The sequence below is a fragment of the Melanaphis sacchari genome, unplaced genomic scaffold (assembly GCF_002803265.2).
Source record: "Melanaphis sacchari strain LSU unplaced genomic scaffold, SCAv2.0 Contig36_pilon_pilon, whole genome shotgun sequence".
Taxonomy (NCBI): Eukaryota; Metazoa; Arthropoda; class Insecta; order Hemiptera; family Aphididae; genus Melanaphis; species Melanaphis sacchari.
Window position 1 is genome coordinate 1944912 of NW_020271232.1, and position 22354 is coordinate 1967265.

At 26.9% G+C, this 22354-nt stretch overlaps 4 protein-coding genes across 4 annotated transcripts; 2 read left to right on the plus strand and 2 right to left on the minus strand.

Annotated features, from left to right (window-relative positions):
- The first annotated feature begins 460 nt into the window (after nt 1–460).
- Nucleotides 461–11035, plus strand: LOC112597022 (choline transporter-like protein 1). Its single transcript, XM_025342930.1, has 15 exons — nt 461–693; nt 5833–5906; nt 7093–7176; nt 7254–7396; nt 7462–7554; nt 7640–7730; nt 8035–8098; nt 8549–8657; nt 8743–8845; nt 8921–9040; nt 9112–9604; nt 10136–10302; nt 10496–10588; nt 10647–10739; nt 10813–11035. The coding sequence occupies exons 2-15, from the start codon at nt 5841–5843 to the stop codon at nt 10867–10869; spliced, it is 1776 nt and encodes a 591-aa protein (XP_025198715.1). The 5' UTR covers nt 461–693; nt 5833–5840; the 3' UTR covers nt 10870–11035.
- On the minus strand, nt 3759–4538 carry LOC112597034. Its single transcript, XM_025342943.1, has 3 exons — nt 4319–4538; nt 4138–4265; nt 3759–4076 (listed from the first exon to the last, which is right to left on the minus strand). The coding sequence occupies exons 1-3, from the start codon at nt 4536–4538 to the stop codon at nt 3759–3761; spliced, it is 666 nt and encodes a 221-aa protein (XP_025198728.1).
- Nucleotides 11036–15862: 4827 nt separating the features above from the next.
- LOC112596956 (T-complex protein 1 subunit zeta) lies at nt 15863–20474 on the minus strand. The gene is made up of 11 exons (XM_025342848.1): nt 20195–20474; nt 19243–19306; nt 18797–18931; nt 18457–18742; nt 18286–18385; nt 18054–18216; nt 17793–17972; nt 17569–17716; nt 16341–16481; nt 16089–16257; nt 15863–16013 (listed from the first exon to the last, which is right to left on the minus strand). The coding sequence occupies exons 1-11, from the start codon at nt 20329–20331 to the stop codon at nt 15941–15943; spliced, it is 1596 nt and encodes a 531-aa protein (XP_025198633.1). The 5' UTR covers nt 20332–20474; the 3' UTR covers nt 15863–15940.
- A 221-nt stretch (nt 20475–20695) lies between these two features.
- Nucleotides 20696–21908, plus strand: LOC112596957 (transcription factor MafK). The gene is made up of 3 exons (XM_025342849.1): nt 20696–21138; nt 21212–21381; nt 21600–21908. The coding sequence occupies exons 1-3, from the start codon at nt 21106–21108 to the stop codon at nt 21796–21798; spliced, it is 402 nt and encodes a 133-aa protein (XP_025198634.1). The 5' UTR covers nt 20696–21105; the 3' UTR covers nt 21799–21908.
- Nucleotides 21909–22354: the final 446 nt, after the last annotated feature.

Genomic DNA, 22354 nt, shown 5'->3' on the forward strand with positions numbered 1-22354 from the left:
GAAATTCCGAGCTATTTCGTTGTACGCGCACACGCGTGCCGCGGCTCGTCCGTTCGAGGTCATCACCACTCGCCGCGGACGACGGGGTGTACGGCACGTGAACGGACTGTTTTATCGTACAACGAGGACTATATACAATAATATCATCTCGGTGAAACACGGTGCATCACCAGCACACGGTCAGCGAGCGTTATGTATTTTTCTCAGATCTCCGACGGGACGGCGGACGGTCACGGGGTGACGGCGGTCTTTGTTGTTTGACGAATTTCGTGTTGCTGTCACGGTCGCGCGATGACGTCAGCGGCCGATGGGCTGTGCCGTTTTCCGCGCGCCGCCGCGCCGCGGTCGACTATTATTATTATTATTATTATTATTTGTATACAAACCGCGGCGGCACATTGCTCGCGAGTCGTGTAATCTTGTCGATTGCTTCGCGGTACTTGCGCGGGCTTCTCGTGGGGGGAGACGTGGACGCCACTACCGCCGACGATTTGTTTGGATTTTTTCGACATTGTGGCCCAGTCGCACTGTTGCTGCCGTCACGTCTTGTCCGCAACCGTCGCGTCGCGTTCTACCCGTTTTTGTTTTTGTTGTTGTTGTTGTGTTGACATCGTCTGCTCGCTGTCAACCGGTGTTTTGATCAAAAAACCGGTTCGCCGTCCTCCTCGTGCGCGTAGACTTGTAGTCTAACGGGTAAGTAGATCGTGTACCGTATTAATATTTAATTTAGTAAGTAAGTATATGAATGTGTGATTTTCGTTTCCATTTCCCGTACGGTCCGCAAACAGCATCTGTTTATATTCCTATTTTGAGTTTTACTCTTTTACTGTCGCGGTTATCTTATGTTCAGGTCGATAGACTTGAACAAATCTACCCGTAACACAGAGTCACAGAATAGATAAACCTAACCGTAATAATTTATTATTATTATATCTATGACCATTCGGGATACATTGTCACCTATTATATTGTGGTCTTCACTCTTGACGTACCTACCTACTTCTTTTTTTTTTTTTTTTTTAACTCGGACGAGTCGTAGAAGAACGATCTGCCCCGTCAAAATATTTTGTTCATTACTAGTCATACATAAGTGTACCGCGGTTCGATCGTTAAAATGTTCTTAGTTAAAAATATATGTTACGAGATTAATTTTCGACAAATGTCGTGTCGCAGCGTCGGATGAATAAAAAAAAAAAAAAAAATCATCCACGCCCACCCCTCGTAAAAACGGTACTGATTATTTGTGATGAGGGTGGAGAGCATTGAACGGTTTTCGTCTCGAACCCAATGATTGCCCGCGCCATGACACTACACAACTCTACATAGTTTACATAGTTGTTAATTGAGTTTTGTCAAAGGGCAGAGGCTGGAGAGTTCTCGAAACATTATAATAATTCTGATTTTCGTCTCGACGCCACTGCAAAACATACAGGTATTTTATATTTATTGGCGATTCGGCGAGTTTCGACACTAACTTTCTACTCGACTTTCTATTATTGTACGTGGTTTCGTTTTTTTTTCACATCGACTAGTTTATTTCGAGACGCTCTCGATTTTTCGTGTAAATATGAATTAGTGGAGATGGGTTTTTTTCATTGTTACATTCCTAATTGCAGTTAATTTTAGACTTACCTGTTTACATACAACGCGGAACGATCATAGCTGCTGTAATCGACTTCTATAGTTCCACGGTAGTAGGTAGATTAAACTTGCTGAGTTCCGCTTTGAGTCTTGACACTAAAGCTTAACGGGCATCTTAAAGTGCGGTTTTCTTACGACGTCAAACAGTGTAACAATACGGTGTCATGACGCTGCGTCTAAACGTCTTTTTTATAGTATTTTCCATTTTATATGTTGGGCAATTGACGCTGCTGAAAAACTGTACCTTTACTTACGATTATTTTCTGCTCACACGATTGTTGTTATTTAGTATTATTACAAATTTTACCCAAACATTAAATTTATGTGTATTTCAACACAAAGGTTGACACTTAACAATCGCTTTTTCTTGGTCATCACATACAGGTGGTTAAATTATAAAGTTTTGAATTCTTGGTTGAGTTGGTGGCATTGGCGAGTATTTATCTCCAAACCCTAATCGGTAATAATAATTACAATAAAAAGTAATATATTTCATTGTATATTGTTTTCAACGGTGCACTTTAAGTAGATTTTATATTTTGTCTACACCTATTGTTCTCAAATTTACTATTGTCTGGTAGAAATTTCCACGAACCCAATGAATTTAAAAACATTTATTTTTAATTGAAACTTAACTTCCTCTTGCTCATTGAATTATATTTTTGATGTGATTTTCGTTTCTTTTGACACTGAATTTTTATTTTATTTTATTTTTTTTAGAGAGCTGCAAACCTTAATTTATTATTAATAAATATATTAATAGTAACTAATATTATTTAACTGTTTAGAAATAATTTGTTTTTATTTAAATACAAGATATAAATGTATTTAACAAATGAATAAATACAAATATTTGTATATGCTATATTTATGAACACGTGCTTTACATTTGCATAATTATAAAAACACGATGATGCATTATGTAGGTATCTATTTTTTGTACATAGTTTATTGATAGTATATAGAAATTATATTTTATTAAAGTTGTTAGGTGATTACTATTCACTAGTGTTTTATTTTTAATCGATCATACTACGATTTTTATTAGTGGCGTTACTATGGTGTGCGGCAATGTTATATTGGTTTATATAATGTCTGGATCCTCTTATAAAAAATTGACATAACGCCCTTGATTTTTCAAATCTACGTGAATTCAATACTACTGTCCATGCATAATTTTTTTGTTTTATCAACATTAAGTTAGTAATAATTGACCTCTTGATTAATTGATTTATAATTTAAGATTGATTGTTTAGTATTTATCGGTTCTTAATGTTTATCTTTAATATAAATTTAATATTATAAATTATAGTTATAAAATTATACATTATAATAATAAATAGTTCAATTCTAGAAATGTCAACATTTATCATTTAATAGGTATAATAAATCAAGAGGAACAGCTTATCTTTTATGTTACCTACTATTAATATTAAAATAAATTATGAAATAAATACCTACTAATTGAAAAATATATTATAATTAACTTATATGAGCTAATTAAAGAAAGTCTTATCTTTTATAATGTATGATAGTAATGACTAATGATTAATGAATAACAATAACTATTCTTTTTGCATTTTATACTTATTAATTTGTCAATAGAAATATTTCTTTATAATATTCCTTATACTTCCTAACATATTATTATATTACAGTGACCCACAAAATTGTTCGCACAGATATTTTAACTCAAGTAATACTTTTGAGTTTGAAATGTCTAGTGTATATGTCGCATCCATATCGCGTTATTGTACGTTTCGCGAAATGGACAACGTTTGCATCCATTTCGCGAAATGAAACCGCGATTTCTCCACTTCACGTAATTACACAATATGGATAATATTTCGTGAAATGGATACCTAAACTATCGTCAACGGAACTTGTTCCGTCATTTGGATGTCCATATAGCAAAACTTAAAAAAAATTTTATTTTTATATATTATATATTTTATTCCTAAAAGTTTAATTAAATTATTAATTTTAAGTAAATGTTTTACAAATATTATAATATTATAATACTTTAATACAAACTATTATTTATTTAGACATGTTTGTGAGTTATGACAACAAGAATTACATTTTAAATTACCTTTAAAACAAGCACATTTTTTAGTTTAACATTTGCCTTTACAATAACAACTAAAAAAACCTTGACCTCCAGTTAAAGAAGAGACAATTTCTCTTAATGACATTTCTTTTGTCTTATTCACTTGCTCGATGTCAATGAAGTTTGATGTGGCTGATTGTATATTTCCAGAACCATACCAACCTTTTAGTACACCATGTTCAGTTCCTATACGGTTAAGGTCATTTTTCTGATCGATCACTACGGCAATAATGTTAGCTGGGTCTGTAGGACCTCTATCTACTTTCGGAACCGGGATTACAATACAGTCTCCAACTTTAAATGTTGGTATTTTGATCTTATTATCCTATAGCATAATGAAATAATGAATTATTTTAAGTAAATATAAAAAACCAAAATGATTTTACTTGTAACATTTTTTCGGCTTGCTTTTCTATTTCTATAGCTCCTAAATGACGTGCTTCCTTAATTTTCATATTCTTCTCACATAAATTACATAAAATTGCTTCGGCGGAGTCCGTTTCCATATGACATTCTGTTCCGCAAACATTACATTGAACATTTGAACAGTTATTTTTTCGATCTCACTTTGAATATCTTCTTTGTAGATTTCTTCTAAGTCTTCTTCCGTTACCAATATTTGTAAAATTTCTATTAGTAAACTGGATGTTGCTAATCCAACTTTTGGATCATTCCCAAATAAAGCCTTATACGATGACCTACCAATCACACGATGATGAGAACTATTTTTTTGAAATTGAACAAATTGTAGTCCAATTGACCATTTCTTTGTTTTATTACCTTTCATCTAAGCTCTTAACATATTTTCTATGTCCTGGTTGCTTCTCTCAATACTTCCCTGGCTCTGCGGGTGTCTAGGTCGACCGTGAACAATAACGCAATCTGGCCAAAGTTCTTTCAATTCAATTATAATAGAATTAACAAATTCCCTACCGTTATCGCTCTGCAGTATTTTTTGGTGCGCCAAACGTAAGAAAACCGATCAGAAAAATGACCTTAACCGTATAGGAACTGAACATGGTGTACTAAAAGGTTGGTATGGTTCTGGAAATATACAATCAGCCACATCAAACTTCATTGACATCGAGCAAGTGAATAAGACAAAAGAAATGTCATTAAGAGAAATTGTCTCTTCTTTAACTGGAGGTCAAGGTTTTTTTAGTTGTTATTGTAAAGGCAAATGTTAAACTAAAAAAATGTGCTTGTTTTAAAGGTAATTTAAAATGTAATTCTTGTTGTCATAACTCACAAACATGTCTAAATAAATAATAGTTTGTATTAAAGTATTATAATATTATAATATTTGTAAAACATTTACTTAAAATTAATAATTTAATTAAACTTTTAGGAATAAAATATATAATATATAAAAATAAAATTTTTTTTAAGTTTTGCTATATGGACATCCAAATGACGGAACAAGTTCCGTTGACGATAGTTTAGGTATCCATTTCACGAAATATTATCCATATTGTGTAATTACGTGAAGTGGAGAAATCGCGGTTTCATTTCGTGAAATGGATGCAAACGTTGTCCATTTCGCGAAACGTACAATAACGCGATATGGATGCGACATATATACTAAACTATTAAATCGAGAAATATTAAATTAAAAAACAACATAGGTGGTTTAATTAAATAAGTTTATTTTTGTTTATTAAAATTATTGAATATGATATGGTTAAACAAAAAATATTAGTACCATATATATAATTATTCTGTTATCTATGGTCTTTGCCAAACAGTAATGCATTCCCACATTTTTTTAACATTCAAATTTCATGTAATTGACATTTTATCATAGACCTAAAGGTATAGGTATAAGGTCTATGCATTTTATTTAAATTTGCTTATTCAATAACTAAATAATTATATTGTAAAATAATTTAGCTTAAAATATTTCTCATCAGTAAAAAATCAAAAAGCTAAGTTTAACAGATTGATATATAATAAAATTTGATCTTAAATCAAATAATTAGATTTTAATTATTAAGACAATTGAGTTATGAAATATATTATCATTAATTTTATAAATTATTTTAGAATAGTAAACTAATGATTTTTGTTTTTTATTATTTTAGTTCATAAAATGGGAGACTTATTTAGTTGCTGCAGTTCTTCGGATAGAGTTGAACCATCGTCGCCTGATGCAAAGGTATGTGTATAATATTATAGCTGTTAGTTAATAAAAAAAAATGAAAAATAATGCAGCTAAAATGTAAAATTTAATGTCTATAGTTTTATGCACATATTACAACTATTCCTGATAACTGATAAGTAATAAGTAATAACTATCAGAATTGACCTGTTAAGATAATGCTCTTAAATCAAATTCTACAAATTTTTTTTTCTAAACATTTTTCTTTCAATCAGACAGCTTTAATAACATTTTTAAAAACTAAGTTTTTATTAAATATGAAATTTTCAAAGATGTATCAGAATTATATTTACATAATGCATTTTTTCCTTCATTTTTCAATTTAAAAATAAATAATACAAAAATTCAAAATACACTGTATCAGAAATTTTTGGTTGGTGGGTCAAGAAGTCCCACCTAAGTTGATACAAAGAATTGTAACACAAGCAACACAATCTTCTTCTCCTTTTATTTTTGTCTTAAAAAATTGGAAGTCATGATTTTTCTGGCCAATTTAACAACATTGAATTTTATTACAACTAGGGATGTTATGTTGTTATTGTATTAGTTGTCATTTACTTTCTGGGGTAAGTGGGAAACTCAAGTTTTGACTTATGTCACCATTGGTTTGAGAAAACTATCTCCAATAATTCTGAAGTATTTTAAAAATACTTGAATTGCACTTACTTCTTGTGAAGTGGAGTCAGTTGTGTAGAAGCACATTGGTCACAATCCTATAAAAAACTAAAGGTGACGTGACATAAATCATAATTCATAAGTATTAATTTCAAAAATTTTAACTAATTTCTGAGCTGCTGAAACTGATCATTGACACGCTTATTCCTTTCATGAAAGGAGAGAAGCATCTTTTTCATATACTATTACTTAAACCATTGATTTAATAATACTAAATTGTAGTATCATTAGAAGTACTCTATTCTTCAGAAACAAATAGTGCTTATTTTGTTTATATTATTTTTTATTATTACATAGTCCTATTAATATGATATATCATAAAATTTCCACTATATTTTGACTAATAAAACAATATTATTATTATGTCTAAAAAAAATATTTTTATTTTAAATTTCAGTTGCACTTAATATCTTATTTATTGATTTAAACAGAATAATATTGAATGTTAAGTTGTTTGATTCAATTTCAACTTTTTGTTGATTGATATTTTTTTTGTACTTTTTTGTAGGCTAATTTTAAAGGTCCTGTGAAAGGAAGATCTTGTACAGATTGCTCATTTTTGGTCCTCTTTTTGTTTGTATTGATAACTGTGGTAAGTATTCATATTTTAAATTATTAACTTTATTTTGATACCCAATTAAAATTTTTTATTTGATGTTATTATTCTAGTTTGGATTAGTGATTTACTGTACATCAAATGGTGATGTAAATCGTTTATTCTATGGTTTTGACGAATGTGGAGACATTTGTGGATTTAAAAATAAAAACACTGATCCAAAATTTTGTAATGGTAAAGACATGACAAGTAAACCGTAAGTGAATTAGTATTATTTTTAAATTTTAACACAATAGGTACACATCTATTAAATTTTTTTAGATTTTTGAAAATTGATGCTCCTATTTATAAAGTAGCTGATTTGAAACACGTAAAAAGAGAATGTGTTGAAAGTTGTTCAGATTATAAGGATTAGTATGTATTTCTAATTATTTAAAAAATGTTATTACTTAAATATATTATTTTTATTTTTGTTTTAATATTTAATTTAAAATTTTAGCCAAGAATTCCTACATAGATGTATTCAAAAAGGTAATGAATCAACAATCAATAATATTTTGAAAAATTCAAGAATTGGCAGTCTTTTTCAAGTAAGTTATATTCAATTATATTATTTTTCATTTATTGCCTATTATGTATTACTTGTTAAGTATTGATTTTATTTTAACTGTAAATTATTTAAGACAATCCAAACTTATTAATATTTTTGTTTCTAAGTACTTCTTGAAAAATTATACTTTTATACATTTTTATAATTTACAAAATACAATTTCATTGACTGATAATAATTTTATGTTAATTCATTTTAATTAATCAACATTTGATTTTTCTTCATTTATAATTTAATCTGATTTAATAAAATAACAATTAAAAATAAATTGTTTTATTTTACAGGAGGTGACTCAAGATTTACAACATACTAAATGGGATATAATATATCTTTGCATATTTGCTTTTAGTAAGTAAATAAATATAAATATTTTTTTTCTATAATTTTCACATAAATTTTATATTATTACTTTAAAGATTTTTTAGTAAAAATATTTGTAAAAAGTGTTAGTGTTAGGTGTCTGTGAAGCACCTAAATATTTTATCAATTAACAAAGATAATATTGAAATTTTTTAAGAAAATGTATTGTTTAAAAAATCTACAATCAAAATTAAATATAATTACCAAATTATATTTTTTTAAATATTTAGAGAATCAAATATATGTTTTATAATTTTTTATGTGACTACATATTTTCCTTGATATTTAAAAGTTTTGATATCGAGGTATAATTTAACCATATTAATATATTATTTATTTGTGAATTTTTGTATTTTTGTACATTATTTTTTTGTTAATTGACCTAATTTCTTATTTTTATGATTACTAAGTAAAGTTTTGTATTTTGATTACTTGCAGTCACATCACTTGTCATTGTATTTTTGATAAGATTTGTAGCTGGTATTGTTGTTTGGTTTGTACTTATTGGCGTTGTTGTAGTCAGTATTTCAGCATCTATTTTCTTATGGTAATATATTTCATATTCAGAATAGATTATATTCATTTTTGCATTATTATTTTAATGGAACTCCTATTAACCTATTATTATGTAGGGTTACTTGGAAACAAAAATCTGATTCCGAAATTAAAGATCTAGTTGAACAACAAGACGTTAATACATACTTTGCATTTGCATTAATTGCTACAATATCCACAGTGAGTGTATATCTTAAGATACAATAATTTTATTATTATTATCATGTTTAATTTATGACTTTTTATTTATATTAGATAGTTATCTTACTAATCATTGTAGCAATGAGAAGCCGTATTGCTCTTGTCGTCCAATTGTTTAAGGAATCTGGTAAAGCTATACAAAGCATGCCATTGTTACTCTTACAACCAATAATGGTAAGCTTCAAGTGAATAATAAGTATCTTAATTGTATAATAAATAAAAATTACTTATATTTATTCATTTAGACATTTTTCTGCCTGTGCTTGGCCATCTTTCTGTGGAGTTATTTTGCTATACTCATTCAAGCATCAGGATCCCCTGCATTTGAACCACTAAGCCATAGTGTTTACTATAAAAAGGACCAGTTGATGAAATTTGCCAGAATTTATAACATTGTGGTATTGCTTTGGGTTATTGAATTTATCATTGGCTGTCAACATATGATAATTGCTGGTTCTGTTGCTACATGGTTCTTCACTAGAAACAAAGACAATGTTTCATCTCCAATTTCAACATCCATTAGTAATTTGTTCAACTTCCATTTGGGATCTGTAGCTTTTGGATCGTTCATTATAACCATTTTCCAAATAATCAGAGCTATTTTAAACTTCATTGATGAATCTCTAAAGGAATCTAAAAATGAAATAGCGCAGGCATTATATAAAGTATTTCAATGTTTATTCAGTTGTCTACAGCAATTTTTACAATATTTGACAAGAAATGCTTATATTGAAGTTGGTAAGAAATATTTATTTTCATTCTTATCATTTTATGAGATACTAGTTTGCATTGAAGATTTTGTATAATTAAATTGCAAACTAGAACACTGAAAGCATTATGCATTACTTTTTAAATTATAATTAAATAGATAAACTTATTCTATTTTGACATCACTTTAACTTGTAGCAGTTCCAGCTATGTTTTTTTATAATACCCTAGTCACTTTCACTAGTCATTTTAAAACATGTATATGTATATATATATATATTGTAGAATTTTAACAAGTTATATTCATTTTATAATTTTAATTTATCCTTTTTTCACTTAGAAAATAATGTATAACAATTAGTTTTTAACAACTTGTATGATTGAAGGGCAATTTAAGTCTGTAATTACAGTAACATTATAATTTGGAATAGTTATTATTGTTGGACATGATTTTGAAATTTGTGTTGTTAAAGTATATTAACATTTAAACAATTATTACTATAATTCTTAAAAGTAATATCCTTAAGTAATTGATTATTTAATTAAATTTTTTATTTTTAGCTATTTATGGTGATAATTTCTGCAAATCAGGACAACAAGCTTTTAAAATGATAACTTCAAATGTATTACGTGTTGCTGCCATAAATTCTGTTGGAGACTTTGTGCTTTTCTTAGGAAAAGTACTTGTGGTCACATCAACTGTGTTACTAGGTTTCAAAATGCTTGAGGTATTGTTTTGGATATTGATATTTATTAAAACCAAGATTAAATAGAAATTTATTGTTAAATTAGCTTAAGTTTAATAAATAGTTAATTCTTTATATAGCACTGTGATAATGTCTTATTAACTATTAATCTCATTGTTGATATCATATTGGTAATAAAGCTTTATAATATATTAACATTTTTAATTTTTTTTAGACTAAGCCTGGAGTCCTTCATTTGTGGGTTCCACTTACAGTTGCTGGAATTTTTGCCTATTTTGTTGCACACTGCTTTATTTCTGTATATGAAGTAAGATATTTACTAAATTATTACAATGTGTAGATTTAAAACATTATTAAATGTGTAGATGGTGATTGACACAATATTTATGTGTTTCTGCGAAGATTGTAATCTAAATGATGGAGTTACTCAAGAGTATTACATGAGTAAAGAACTTATGGTAGGTTAAATTATTAAAAGTGTTAGCATACCATTAAAAAATAATATAATTATAATTTTTTTTTTTTTTTAAGGATTTTGTTGAGAGTAGTCAGAAAGTGTTACGAGTTGGTGATGGAGCTTCAAATTAATTTAAATTCATGAATCTGCAGTTACATTTATAACAATCTATTTATTCATATTTATTAACTAAAAAAAAGTACAATTCAATTACTTCAAGTTGAACATCTGTATTACGTAAACTTTTATTTTATAATTTTTTGTATTGCCATTATTATGTATAATTTTTAATTTTAATTTTTGTTAAATGCTAAAAAATCATTAGAAGGACTACCGACTAATGCCATTAAGAACAATTTTTTTTATACATTTATATGATTTTTTTTAATAATTTATATAATGTCTAATTTAACATATTATGTTTATAATGTTATATTCCTATTGAAAATAATTTAACAATGTTATACAATTTCACGATATTTAATAATTTTTTAATATATATATTGGTATTATTTAATAATACTGGCCTTTAATGTCCTAATATTTATTTTTATTTTCTACTTGAATTTGAATAAATATATAAATGTTTATTATGACCAAAGAATATAATATTTTAACTTATAGTTATGAAGAGGTTGATTTTAAGTGGTGTTAAAAATGTATCAATTATCTAACAAAAACATTAAAATTATAAACCATTTCAATGATAAAATATTTATTATAATTTATGTAATAACATCTAATTCCTAATTACATTGTATTCAATTATTTTTTCATTTTTATACTTAGGACACAACATAAACTATTCCATAATATTATGTGCTTTTTATAATGAAATTCATTTTTATATCTATTTTTTTTTTTTTTTTAATAATATATACTATTTATGAATTAAAACTATTTTAATATTTTCTTATGTTTTAACGATTATTAAATTCTTAATCAGTTAAATTTTGTTTGGTTGACGAACATAAAACATACATAGTACAATACTATCATGTAGTTAGGGGTGAAGTGGCCAAGCGGACTAAGGCGTCGGTTGCGTCGCGCACCATTGCCGGTTCAAATCTCGGTCACGAGCGGTGTCACTCTTCAGGCATTCACGGTGTTTGGAGAGAGAAGCCGCCCCCCCTCCCACGGGCATGGTAGAAACCTACAGGTGCCTACTAAAAATTCTGCCAAATAGGCGTCCGAACTATAGGCCTTCGGTCTTACTCCCGGACATATGTGCCATACAAAGAAATCATGTAGTTTTATCGAAACTAATCATTTAAAATATAAATAAATCGATATTTTCCACTACAAGAAGAATGTGTGAATCATTTTTATGTTTTTGGATTTTTTGCCATTATTTTGCAATTTGGTGTCTTAGGCTAATTTAGATACCTCAAATCTTAAGTTTATTATGAAATATTACTATATTAACTTTAAGTAATAATAGATAAACTAACTTGATAAGTAGTGAAATTTAGGGTTACTCAAAATTTGTTAGAGTTGGAAAATCAAAATATCTGTAAACCCAAAAATTTATATGTCAAGAAATATTTATTACTATTATCAGTTTTAAGTGTTTAAAAATGTTTGAAAGGGATAATTTAATTTTTTTAATTTAGTCAATCAAAATAGATGGTAAACCTATAATTTTCTTACTAAGATCAAATAAAGAATTTTTATCATTCTATATGCATAGTTGATTGTAATTATATTTGAAATGTTTTACTTGCGATAAAACTTTAATTTATTTTACTGTAAATAATATTTTGAAGCTATATAAAAAATAATTGCCTCAAATTTAATAACTTTTCACATATCTCGATATTTAATTCTTTGCTAACGTGTACTTTTGTAATAATAATTAGTTTAAGTTTTGGTATAAATAAACTGCAGCTATTTTAAATATTGTAGACACTTCGGATAGTAAGTGCAAAGTAATATAGTAATAATAAATTATAAGTAATATACTTTGTAGTCTTTGTACACTTATGAACTACTGGTTATCGAGTTGGATAACTTTCTCCAATGGCCTTGTGCAGGTTATAGGTTTCATATTCTATTTGAATTTTTGTTGATTTAATTGTTACTAGTTATTTACTTATTACTTATTAAATTATTTGGGACAAAAAATAATACTAATATTACTTAAGTATGATACACTTTTTATTAATATGAGCTGTTTAGTTGGGGTAAATTTATTTTTCTGTGATCAATCTTTCTGACTACTGCATTATTTAGGTATAACTTAAACTATATTAAATAACATGGTTTTTTCATAATAAGATTTATTAACATTTATCAAATTCATTTTTTGTATTACCTTTATTATTATCTCGAAAAATATAAATTTTTAAAAATTTAAATCAATAACATATTTAGTATAAGAAGTAGATTTTTAACAGAAATGTATTAATAATTATCAAACAAAATATTTCTTTTATTATAAATAACGTTGATAATATTATATAAAAGAAAACAATAATTTAATAAACTTTGTATATATTTGTGTAAAGAAGGAATAAATATTCGAAAGTTTTGAATTGTTAATAATTTAATAGCACAGAAAACAGGAATTTTTATTATTTTAAAAATATTAGAAATTTGATTTTAGTCTCAGGTAGGATTATAGTTTAAAAGAAAAACTAGGTATACTAAAAAAATAAAGAATAAGTTTATATTTTAATATTTTACAATGAATTCATTATTCAGATACATAATGGAAAAAAAATAAATTGTTGATAAATTGTACAAAATTAAAAAAAAATTGATATTCAATTTAATTCTAAAGAATGAAAAGAGTTTTTCATACGGTTCAAACTGTTCAGTATAGACTCAACATCATCTGAAGAGACACATTTCATATTGGAGAGATCTTTTTCAACTTCGTGTACTGTTGGTCCTACTTTAGAAATAACCCACTCAGCTAGAACGGTGTTGGTTTTCAAACGACTCTGCAATGCCAGCAAACTTTGAAGACGTTTAGTTCGCTCAGCAACCTTTGTTCTCAACTCAACCAGTCTATCATTTGACTTCTCAACAGGATTTTCCACATTCACGGTTAATATGTCTGCCAGCTTGGGTTCTAGACATTCGACGTTGACTATGCCTTTTCTCAAGTAAGTTAAATACAGCTTGCACAGTCGTTGACGATACGCTTCGGCTTCTTCATCTGTTTTGCAATGTAATTTTGTTTTACGGTACATGCCATCAATTATAGCGCGAATCGACGTGTCCATTATGTCCGCTATGGAACCGATTATAATGATGTGTGAGAAACCAAATACCTTGAACGTGTTCTCAGAATCTTTCAGGCGCTTAGTAAAATCATCACACACGTTTTCGTCCTCCATTTCGTTGAGATCCATCTTAGGGTGAGAAAAAATATAGTAGTTCTAGTAAAATACTAAAATCGAAAATGTGTAGAAGAAAAAAAAATCTTCATCAACATTCAACATTCGTAAAATACAATTATGAATTAATAAGACCAACGAGCGAGGAGTGACAAGTTATTATATAGTTAATACTTAATATGATAATAATTATGAAGCCTCAAGCCAATATTGTTAAACTTCGTTATTTTAAAAACAGTAAACACTAAGACGATAATAATAATATGCTCGTGGGTAATTGGTTATCACTTATCATTATCAATGATTCAGATTCTTCTTATTGTTCTATACCATGGTAACCAACTGATGTACGCAGTGATTTAACTTACCGTTGGGTTCACACTGGTACGTCGTGACGATTATGCCCAAAAGTAGTAATTATACAATATACATACATACTCCATGTTAAATTTAATACTTAGTACTTACTAATAATCTGTTTTTTGTCAAAATTTTAACTATGTTTAACTTATATTTGAAAATTGCTGTTTGTAGATAGATAAGATATAAATAATAAAATAACGCTATGTGTAGACCTACTCGACCATTATTAATACTGCATTACTGTGCATGGTTAGTTAATATTGCACTGGGACTGATATTTTTTTAGCTTGTATTTTAGGTACCTAATTAATGTATTTGTATCAATAAGAGTGTTTTTTACAAGACATTCAAAATGTGTCGATGAATGTGCAATATTTGGAAAGACTAGGAGTATAGATAAAAAAAAATAACTGCAGAAGAATAAGGGGTCAATTATTAAAATTGTTCTGCAAATTTACATGTTTAAACATTCTTTCCAAAGTGTGTCGGCTAAAATATTTGAAGTACTAAATTTTAATAAAACGTTCCCTTGTATTTGTTTGCTTGTCTAAGTTACATTGGATGAAAAATGTGTAACATTAGGTACTCACATACTATAATTTAATTAAATATAAGTTTTAAAATCATATCATAAAATGTATGTTGTTTTTTGCCTTAGTCATGGTTACATAAGAAGACGCTATAATTGCATTCGTTTTCATCTTTTAGTAAATTTATGTAATAAATTAGGGTGAATTAAGTTATCATTAAACTTGCGGAAAGAACATTGTCTATATTTTTGTCGTTTTTTACATAGTTAAAAAAATTATTCAGGAATACAAGTACTTTTAATTTGTGTTATTTAATGTGTGCAAAAGAGTAGACTAATACTTAATTTTTTCAAAATTTAAAGAGTATTAGTAATGTTTAAATAAGTATAATGCACCTTGTCAACGTCTCTCATGTAAAATAATACAGCAACACAAGTTAGTCAACACCAGTGACACTACGCATAGACATATAATAATTGCTTGATGCAGGTGTAGACGATAAGACATATTTTAGTTTTTATTTTTGCTATTACATAAAAGTATGATATAAAAATGTTTTTTTTTGTTAAATGGCCCTTTAAAAATTAAGTCCTCACAAATATTTATTTTCATACAACAGTGCTTTATTTAGGCAAAAATATTTGCAACAATTATAGTCTTAATAAAAATAGAGACATTTGGTTAATTTTTATGAGTTTAACTTAAAATTGGATATTATATTTTATCTGATTAGTAATAAATATTTCATGAGATAATATATTTTGAATTATAGGATTTTTTCAAATTAATTAGACAAATTCTTTCCAATTATTATAAATAATAATGATAGTAAAACACAAATAATATTTTAGAAAATTTATTAGAATTAAATTGTAATTAAAGTAGAAACTTTGTTAGAAACTTTTTAGTAATATAAAAATTAGGTGTGTTTAAGCATAATGAATAAAAAAAATAAACAAGTATTATTATCCTTTGAGTGACGACATACCAGCTCTCATTATTTCATCAACAAGCAACAAATTGCTAGCGATAATAGTACTAAAAAAAAATAACAAATTTAATAAATTAGAATGAGGACATTTTAAACTGTATACAAAAATATTATGATCTTACCAAGAGTTCAGGATTTGTTTTTTAACACAATAATTATCAAATATTCCAGCATCAACTGGTTGAAGAACTTCACCACTATCAACATTTACACCTACTGGACCAGCACTTTCTCTACACTCTTCTTGTAATTTAACAATCATATCTTGAGCATCAAAACCACTGTTGATTGCTAAAATATTGAAGTAATATTTAAGGTTAGGCAAAACTAATAATCAACTTTAAACAAATAAAATTCATCATATATTAACTTACAAATAGTCTTAGGTATGATTAATAAAGCTTCGGCATATGCTTGAATCCCCAAACGACTTTTGCCTTTAATTTCATCTTTATACTTTTGAAGTTCTTGCCAAGCGAATATTTCAAAAGCACCAGCACCTGGTACTACAGCACCTACAATTTAAATTTGGTGTTTTTGAAACTATTACAACAATTTAAATAATTAATAATTATAATATATAATATTTGTTAGGGTTATTGTAAAAATATTTATTAATAAAAAACCTAATGGTATAATAATTTATAATATTATGTACACAATTATCATTTATTTAAAAAGAAAAAAAAATATGTAAAATAGCTGTATATCTGTTATTAGACTGTGACAACTATTGTTCAGAATTTATGAATATAAATTATTTTTAGACTAAAATACAATGATTACAACCGTATTTTTAAAAGAGTCAATATTATTATTTATAAATGGGTCCAGAAATTTAAGAAAAAGAAAATTTTTAATATATATTTCTATTATTTTTTAAAAATTTAATAAAAAAAAATAATAGAAAAATCAAATAAATATGAAATTTATATTTACACTTACATTAAATCATACTAACAATTTATTAATACATTGTAGTTTAGAAAATATTAGTAAAATAAATTAAAATTATTATTTCTAAAAAATTATTGAAGATAAATTATATTTGCTTAGTAATCACATTACAGTAATTTTGAGTATTTAAAATAATAAAAAAATCAATAAAATGAAAAAAAAATTCCAAGATATGATAAAGAAATTAAATATTGCTTAACTCCTAAAATATTTTTAAACATGCAAAAAACAACTTTTTCTACTAATCTGTAGAATTAACTTTTCATTAAACAGTACACACTCAGTTATGATTTAAAAAACCTGGTCTGAAGGCTAATTATAAATTTTAACTATCTTTTATTTTAAATCTGCTTAATTATTTATTTATATTGGTCATTCATTCACAATCTTTATGTAAATTAAAATTTGGAATACATTTTAGTATCACATTTTTAAAATAAATATATTAAGAAGAAATTTACTGAAAATAATGACAACTTGAGACAGTTAGTATTTAATGTTACCAATAGACAGTTAATAAAGTATTAAGACCCAAAGTTAGCCCAAAGACAAACTCTCTTGTTTTTGTTATTGATTCATAACCTTATTATCTTAATCAATTCATAAAGAAGTTAATAAATTATAAAAATGAATATTCATAATTACCATCATCAATCGAATTCTTAATTGCTCTTAAACCGTCATGAATAGCATCTTTGATCTGAGTTAGTGTGTATTTATTGGGAGCTTTTATTAATATAGTAACACTAAGTGGATTTTTACAATCTTCAACAAATGTGTATTTATTTTCACCCTAAATATAATTATAAATGATTATTTAATTAAATTTATAGATCATGTAATAAATTAAGCAATAAAAAACTACATACCAAAACATATTCATAAACAGATCCTGCATAACCAAGCACTTCTTCGGTTAAATCATCAACACTATTAACGGCTGATCCACCACATGCTAATGAAAGACGTTCCATATTACGTCTCTTAGCACGTCTTAAGCCAATTATACCTTCCTTTGCCAACATGTCTAGAGAATATGGATCAATACCCTAAATTTCAAATTTATATAGTAAAACACATTTAAATTATATATTTTACAAATCAATCAAATTCAACATATTATATATTACCTTTTGATTTATGACAACAAATGATTTACCAGATCCAGGAGGACAGACTTTACGTTTTAATTCAATAACCTTTTTCACTCTTTGTTCAATGAAATCACGTTCAGCTAATGCCAATTTTTCTCTTTCTTCAGCAGTTTTGTAAAAGAATCCAGAATTCACTTCACTAAATAACAATATTTATATGCATAAAAATTATTCATGTTTATAATAATAATAATAAATTATCTATTACCTTTTTTCATATTCCATACTAACATTACAAGTCAATATGTAAGCGTTCTCAACTTTTCTAGGCATATCTGGATGTCTAGAACCATGATCAAGAACAAGACCTAATACAAGTAAATTTTATAAGTACATATTATTTATAATTAAAATTTTAGATAAGTAAAAACAAATTTACCTCTAACAAGAGTTGTTGCAGTAGATGTCTTATGTTGCATTTCCATTAATTCAACCATGTGTAAATCTATTCCATCTTCACGCTGCACATTTAAAACAGCATCAACACATATATCTGCCATTTGATCAGCTAATTTTCTATCAACTTTAGTACGAAGAGATGTAGTAGCTACATCATATAGTCTTTGGCGATCTGGTTTTCCATCAATTTTAATTTTCTCCAAAAGTTCTAATGCCTTATCTCTGGCTTTAATCATACCTTCCGTCAACACTCTAGGATGTACACCCTACAATAAAAGTTAAATTAATTAAAAGTTTTATTTTATACATTTAGTATATACCTCAGAGATTAAGTTTTCAGCTTGTTTCAGAAGTTCACCAATAATGAGAACAGTTGAAGTTGTACCATCACCAGTAGCGTCATCCATGGCAGTAGAAGCTCTGGCAATGAGACTAGCAGTTGGGTGTTGAATTTGCTAGAGTATCAACAAATATATATTTTAAAAATAGTTTCAAAATGAACATGATTAAGGTTGACATTTTGGAGAAGTAAAACTCTAAACAAAATATTTCACTTTTAGGATTGTTAAGAGGTTTAAATATTAGTTGTTCAATTATCAGTTATACTAATAATTTAGAACAAATAATCAGACTATAGATATTTTATTAACAAAATAATATATATTATTGAGTATTATTAATAGGTATGTAATACCTATGTATTGCTATCAATAATAAATTACAACAAAAGAGTATAAATTAGGTTGACTAAAATTATTATAATTACCATCTCATGTAAGAGAACATTTCCATCTTTAGTAATTTTAATATCACCAGCTCCAGAAACTAACCTATAAACAAAGAGATATTATATAACTCAAATTCTGATTATTTTTGTTTAATTAACTTAAAATCAAAAATCATATAAGTAAATAAGTACTTACCTTTTTTCTATCATATATCTAAAGAGTATCATATTATGGCGATAAAAACTTGTTTTTCTAAACAAGAACCACCCATTTTTCATGGTAACTGTTATGAAGTAGATGATTTTTTTTTTAAATATTGATATAAATCGAAATTCAAGTTAGTAATTTCTGAGATTTAAGCTTTATGATTTAAAGAAAATATATGTAAGTTTAGCAGTGAGCTATTTTGGTTGAAAATCTATTGTCTTACCTAAATATTTATCTACTAACATTTTATAATTTATGCATAACTATTATAAATAGTACATTATTTTATTTATTTTATATGGTTAGTAAGTGTGTTTGTAGTTTTTTCTTTGAAAAAAAAAGCTTTTCCTTAGCACTAAAGCAGTAAGATCTCTAGGCTTTTACTTTTTATTAATATTCTAGGTATATTATCAGAAAAAAATATATATGATAGATATTTAAACAAAGAATTGGAATGTGTTCAGACTTGAATGAAATTTGTACAGTTCGTTAAGTGTTAGTAGTTTTAAGTCTTTGTGAAAAATTGTATTGTCGCATACCAAAATGTTATTTGACATTATCATATTATTATGACTATTTTTAGAAATATATAATATGTTATAGGTAGTACAGAAAAAATACTAGTGTAAAATCCTTTAAACTATAGTTCATGATTAGAAAAATATTAACCTATAACTAATTTTCAATAGTAGAAATTATACGTGTATAACAATCAACAATCATACGAATTTTATGGTAAACATAATATGTTTCGAGGATAATTTTAAAATCTAAGGGGCTTACATTTTCATTGTTCCTTTTGGTCCCAAGTTGGTCTTCATCACATCCTGTATGCCTTTAGCAGCCGAAATGTTCACCGCCAACGCTTGGGCGGCACGAGCGAATTCCGCTTTAGGATTTAACAGGCTTATAGCGGACATGATAAATTTTCAAAAATATTCGTAAATAATTTAAAAACTTCAATAATTTATTTTTGATAGAGGTTTCAGAAAATCTGAACTCGTGTTTAGCTAGTTGATTGACTCATGGATTTGAACACCTGAACACTACGGTCTACGGCAGTACGGCACTACCCACCACAAGGTTGCTACGGTATGAAATTACCGGAATAATTGTTACTAACATCATTTCACAAAGACTTTATAAGTTTTACTAAGAATATATTCTATAATATCATTGTCTTATTTTACATTTGATAAGAACTGCGGGTAAGCGAATATGGTAATTGGTAATAGCCATATTAGGGTACATTGTATTTATTACTTTTTGTTTTTTACTGCGCCTGTCACTACGGTTATAGATAATCTTATCTATGTTTGCAAATAAAGCTATTGTAGTGTTACTATTACTATTTACTATTATATTCACTATTCAGTATTGTCCATCGACCACCACTCTAACTACTACCCAGGGCATAAAGATTTGAGTACTGGATAGTGTATTGTATTGTATAGGCCGTGATATTGTGTATTTAATGATCATGACGATGACTGTAAATGGTGTATAGACGAAAAATAGAAAGGACGAATTGGAATTATCTGCAAGTATAAAAACAAAATTAGTTGCGTATTGCGTATTTGTGATTAATTATATTACTCTCAAGTCTCAGCGCTAAAGTTAGTAATTTTTGAAAAGAAAATTGTACATCAATTGTCCGGTAGTTATATTCAGTGGTCGAATTAATTTCAGTTTTAATGAATATGTCTCCCCTAAAAAGAGAATACTTGGTGAGTTTATTGACAATGATAATTTCACTTGAATAGTATGTACAAAACTAAGTTTATTATCTTATGCATATAGCCACCACCACTGTCGCCAAGTCCTGTCTTGGATATAAGTGACGATGAGTTAGTCACAATATCTGTACGTGATTTGAATCGCCAACTAAAGATGCGTGGATTAACGAGAGATCAGATAGTACGCATGAAACAGCGTAGACGAACATTGAAAAACCGTGGATATGCTGCTAGGTAATTATTTTTATTAAGGCCTTGTATGATGTTTCTTGATTTCATACTGTTTTAAAAAAATACAACAAATTTATTATTAGTTCATCTATTTCTAATTTTTATATTTTACCATTATTTTAAAGATATTATAAAGTTGTCACACACTAAATCTTAGTTGCCAAGCACTGATTTTGGTTACTTTTGGCACAAAAATTATTTGTATGTATTACAATTTACAGTTGTCGAATTAAGAGAATTGAACAAAAAGATGAATTAGAAACAGAAAAATCTCAAGAATATCAAGAGCTAGATGATCTACAACATTCAAATAATATGATTAGATCAGAAGTTGAAAATACAGTTAGACAATATGAAATGCTAAAAAGATTTGCTGCTACTAATAAAGTAATGTTACCTCTAGAACTTCAATCATTATAACTAATGTAATATATAACATATGGATTAATGTGGGCCAAACAGTATTATTACTTAAAAATTATTGTTTAGTAAAGGTGATTATTTATGTTTGACATTTTAATTAATGATAATCATTACTATTCGATATAAATTATAATTTTTATTTCAAATAATAATAATATTATTTATTTAAATTTTTAACTAGGTATTTGGGAGTAATGTTTTTATGGTATTTATCAACATATTATTTTAATAGATAAAATATAAAATAAAAAAATTTTGTATTGTTATTAATATTGAAATAGATATTTATTTAATTAATAAATGTTAACTATTAAGAAAACACAAATTATAAGATATTTAATATATAATCTAAATACATTTTTTTTAAATTTACATATTATGTTCCTTCAAATATTTTGTATATTATTCATTAGTATGATGTGTAAGATTATATATTTTTTTTTTTACTAGATTTTACTTCTGTAGTTAAATAACAAAATAGTAATAAATTATAAATTATTTTTCTTAAATTGGCTTGATATTAGTTTTAAATTACTAGAGTAAAATAAGTTTA

Coding starts and splice junctions, on each gene's coding strand:
- LOC112597034 (XM_025342943.1), bottom strand. CDS start 4,538: ATGAAAGGTAATAAAACAAAGAAATGGTCAATTGGACTACAATTTGTT. Junction 4,266..4,318: donor CTACAAAGAAGATATTCAAA/GTGAGATCGAAA, acceptor TTTGCGGAACAG/AATGTCATATGGAAACGGAC. Junction 4,077..4,137: donor AAGCCGAAAAAATGTTACAA/GTAAAATCATTT, acceptor ATTATGCTATAG/GATAATAAGATCAAAATACC.
- LOC112597022 (XM_025342930.1), top strand. CDS start 5,841: ATGGGAGACTTATTTAGTTGCTGCAGTTCTTCGGATAGAGTTGAACCA. Junction 7,177..7,253: donor TGTTTGTATTGATAACTGTG/GTAAGTATTCAT, acceptor TTATTATTCTAG/TTTGGATTAGTGATTTACTG. Junction 7,555..7,639: donor TGTTCAGATTATAAGGATTA/GTATGTATTTCT, acceptor TTAAAATTTTAG/CCAAGAATTCCTACATAGAT.
- LOC112596956 (XM_025342848.1), bottom strand. CDS start 20,331: ATGTCCGCTATAAGCCTGTTAAATCCTAAAGCGGAATTCGCTCGTGCC. Junction 18,932..19,242: donor ATGTTCTCTTACATGAGATG/GTAATTATAATA, acceptor TTGATACTCTAG/CAAATTCAACACCCAACTGC. Junction 16,014..16,088: donor AAACAAATCCTGAACTCTTG/GTAAGATCATAA, acceptor ATTTTTTTTTAG/TACTATTATCGCTAGCAATT.
- LOC112596957 (XM_025342849.1), top strand. CDS start 21,106: ATGAATATGTCTCCCCTAAAAAGAGAATACTTG. Junction 21,139..21,211: donor CCCTAAAAAGAGAATACTTG/GTGAGTTTATTG, acceptor TTATGCATATAG/CCACCACCACTGTCGCCAAG. Junction 21,382..21,599: donor AACCGTGGATATGCTGCTAG/GTAATTATTTTT, acceptor TACAATTTACAG/TTGTCGAATTAAGAGAATTG.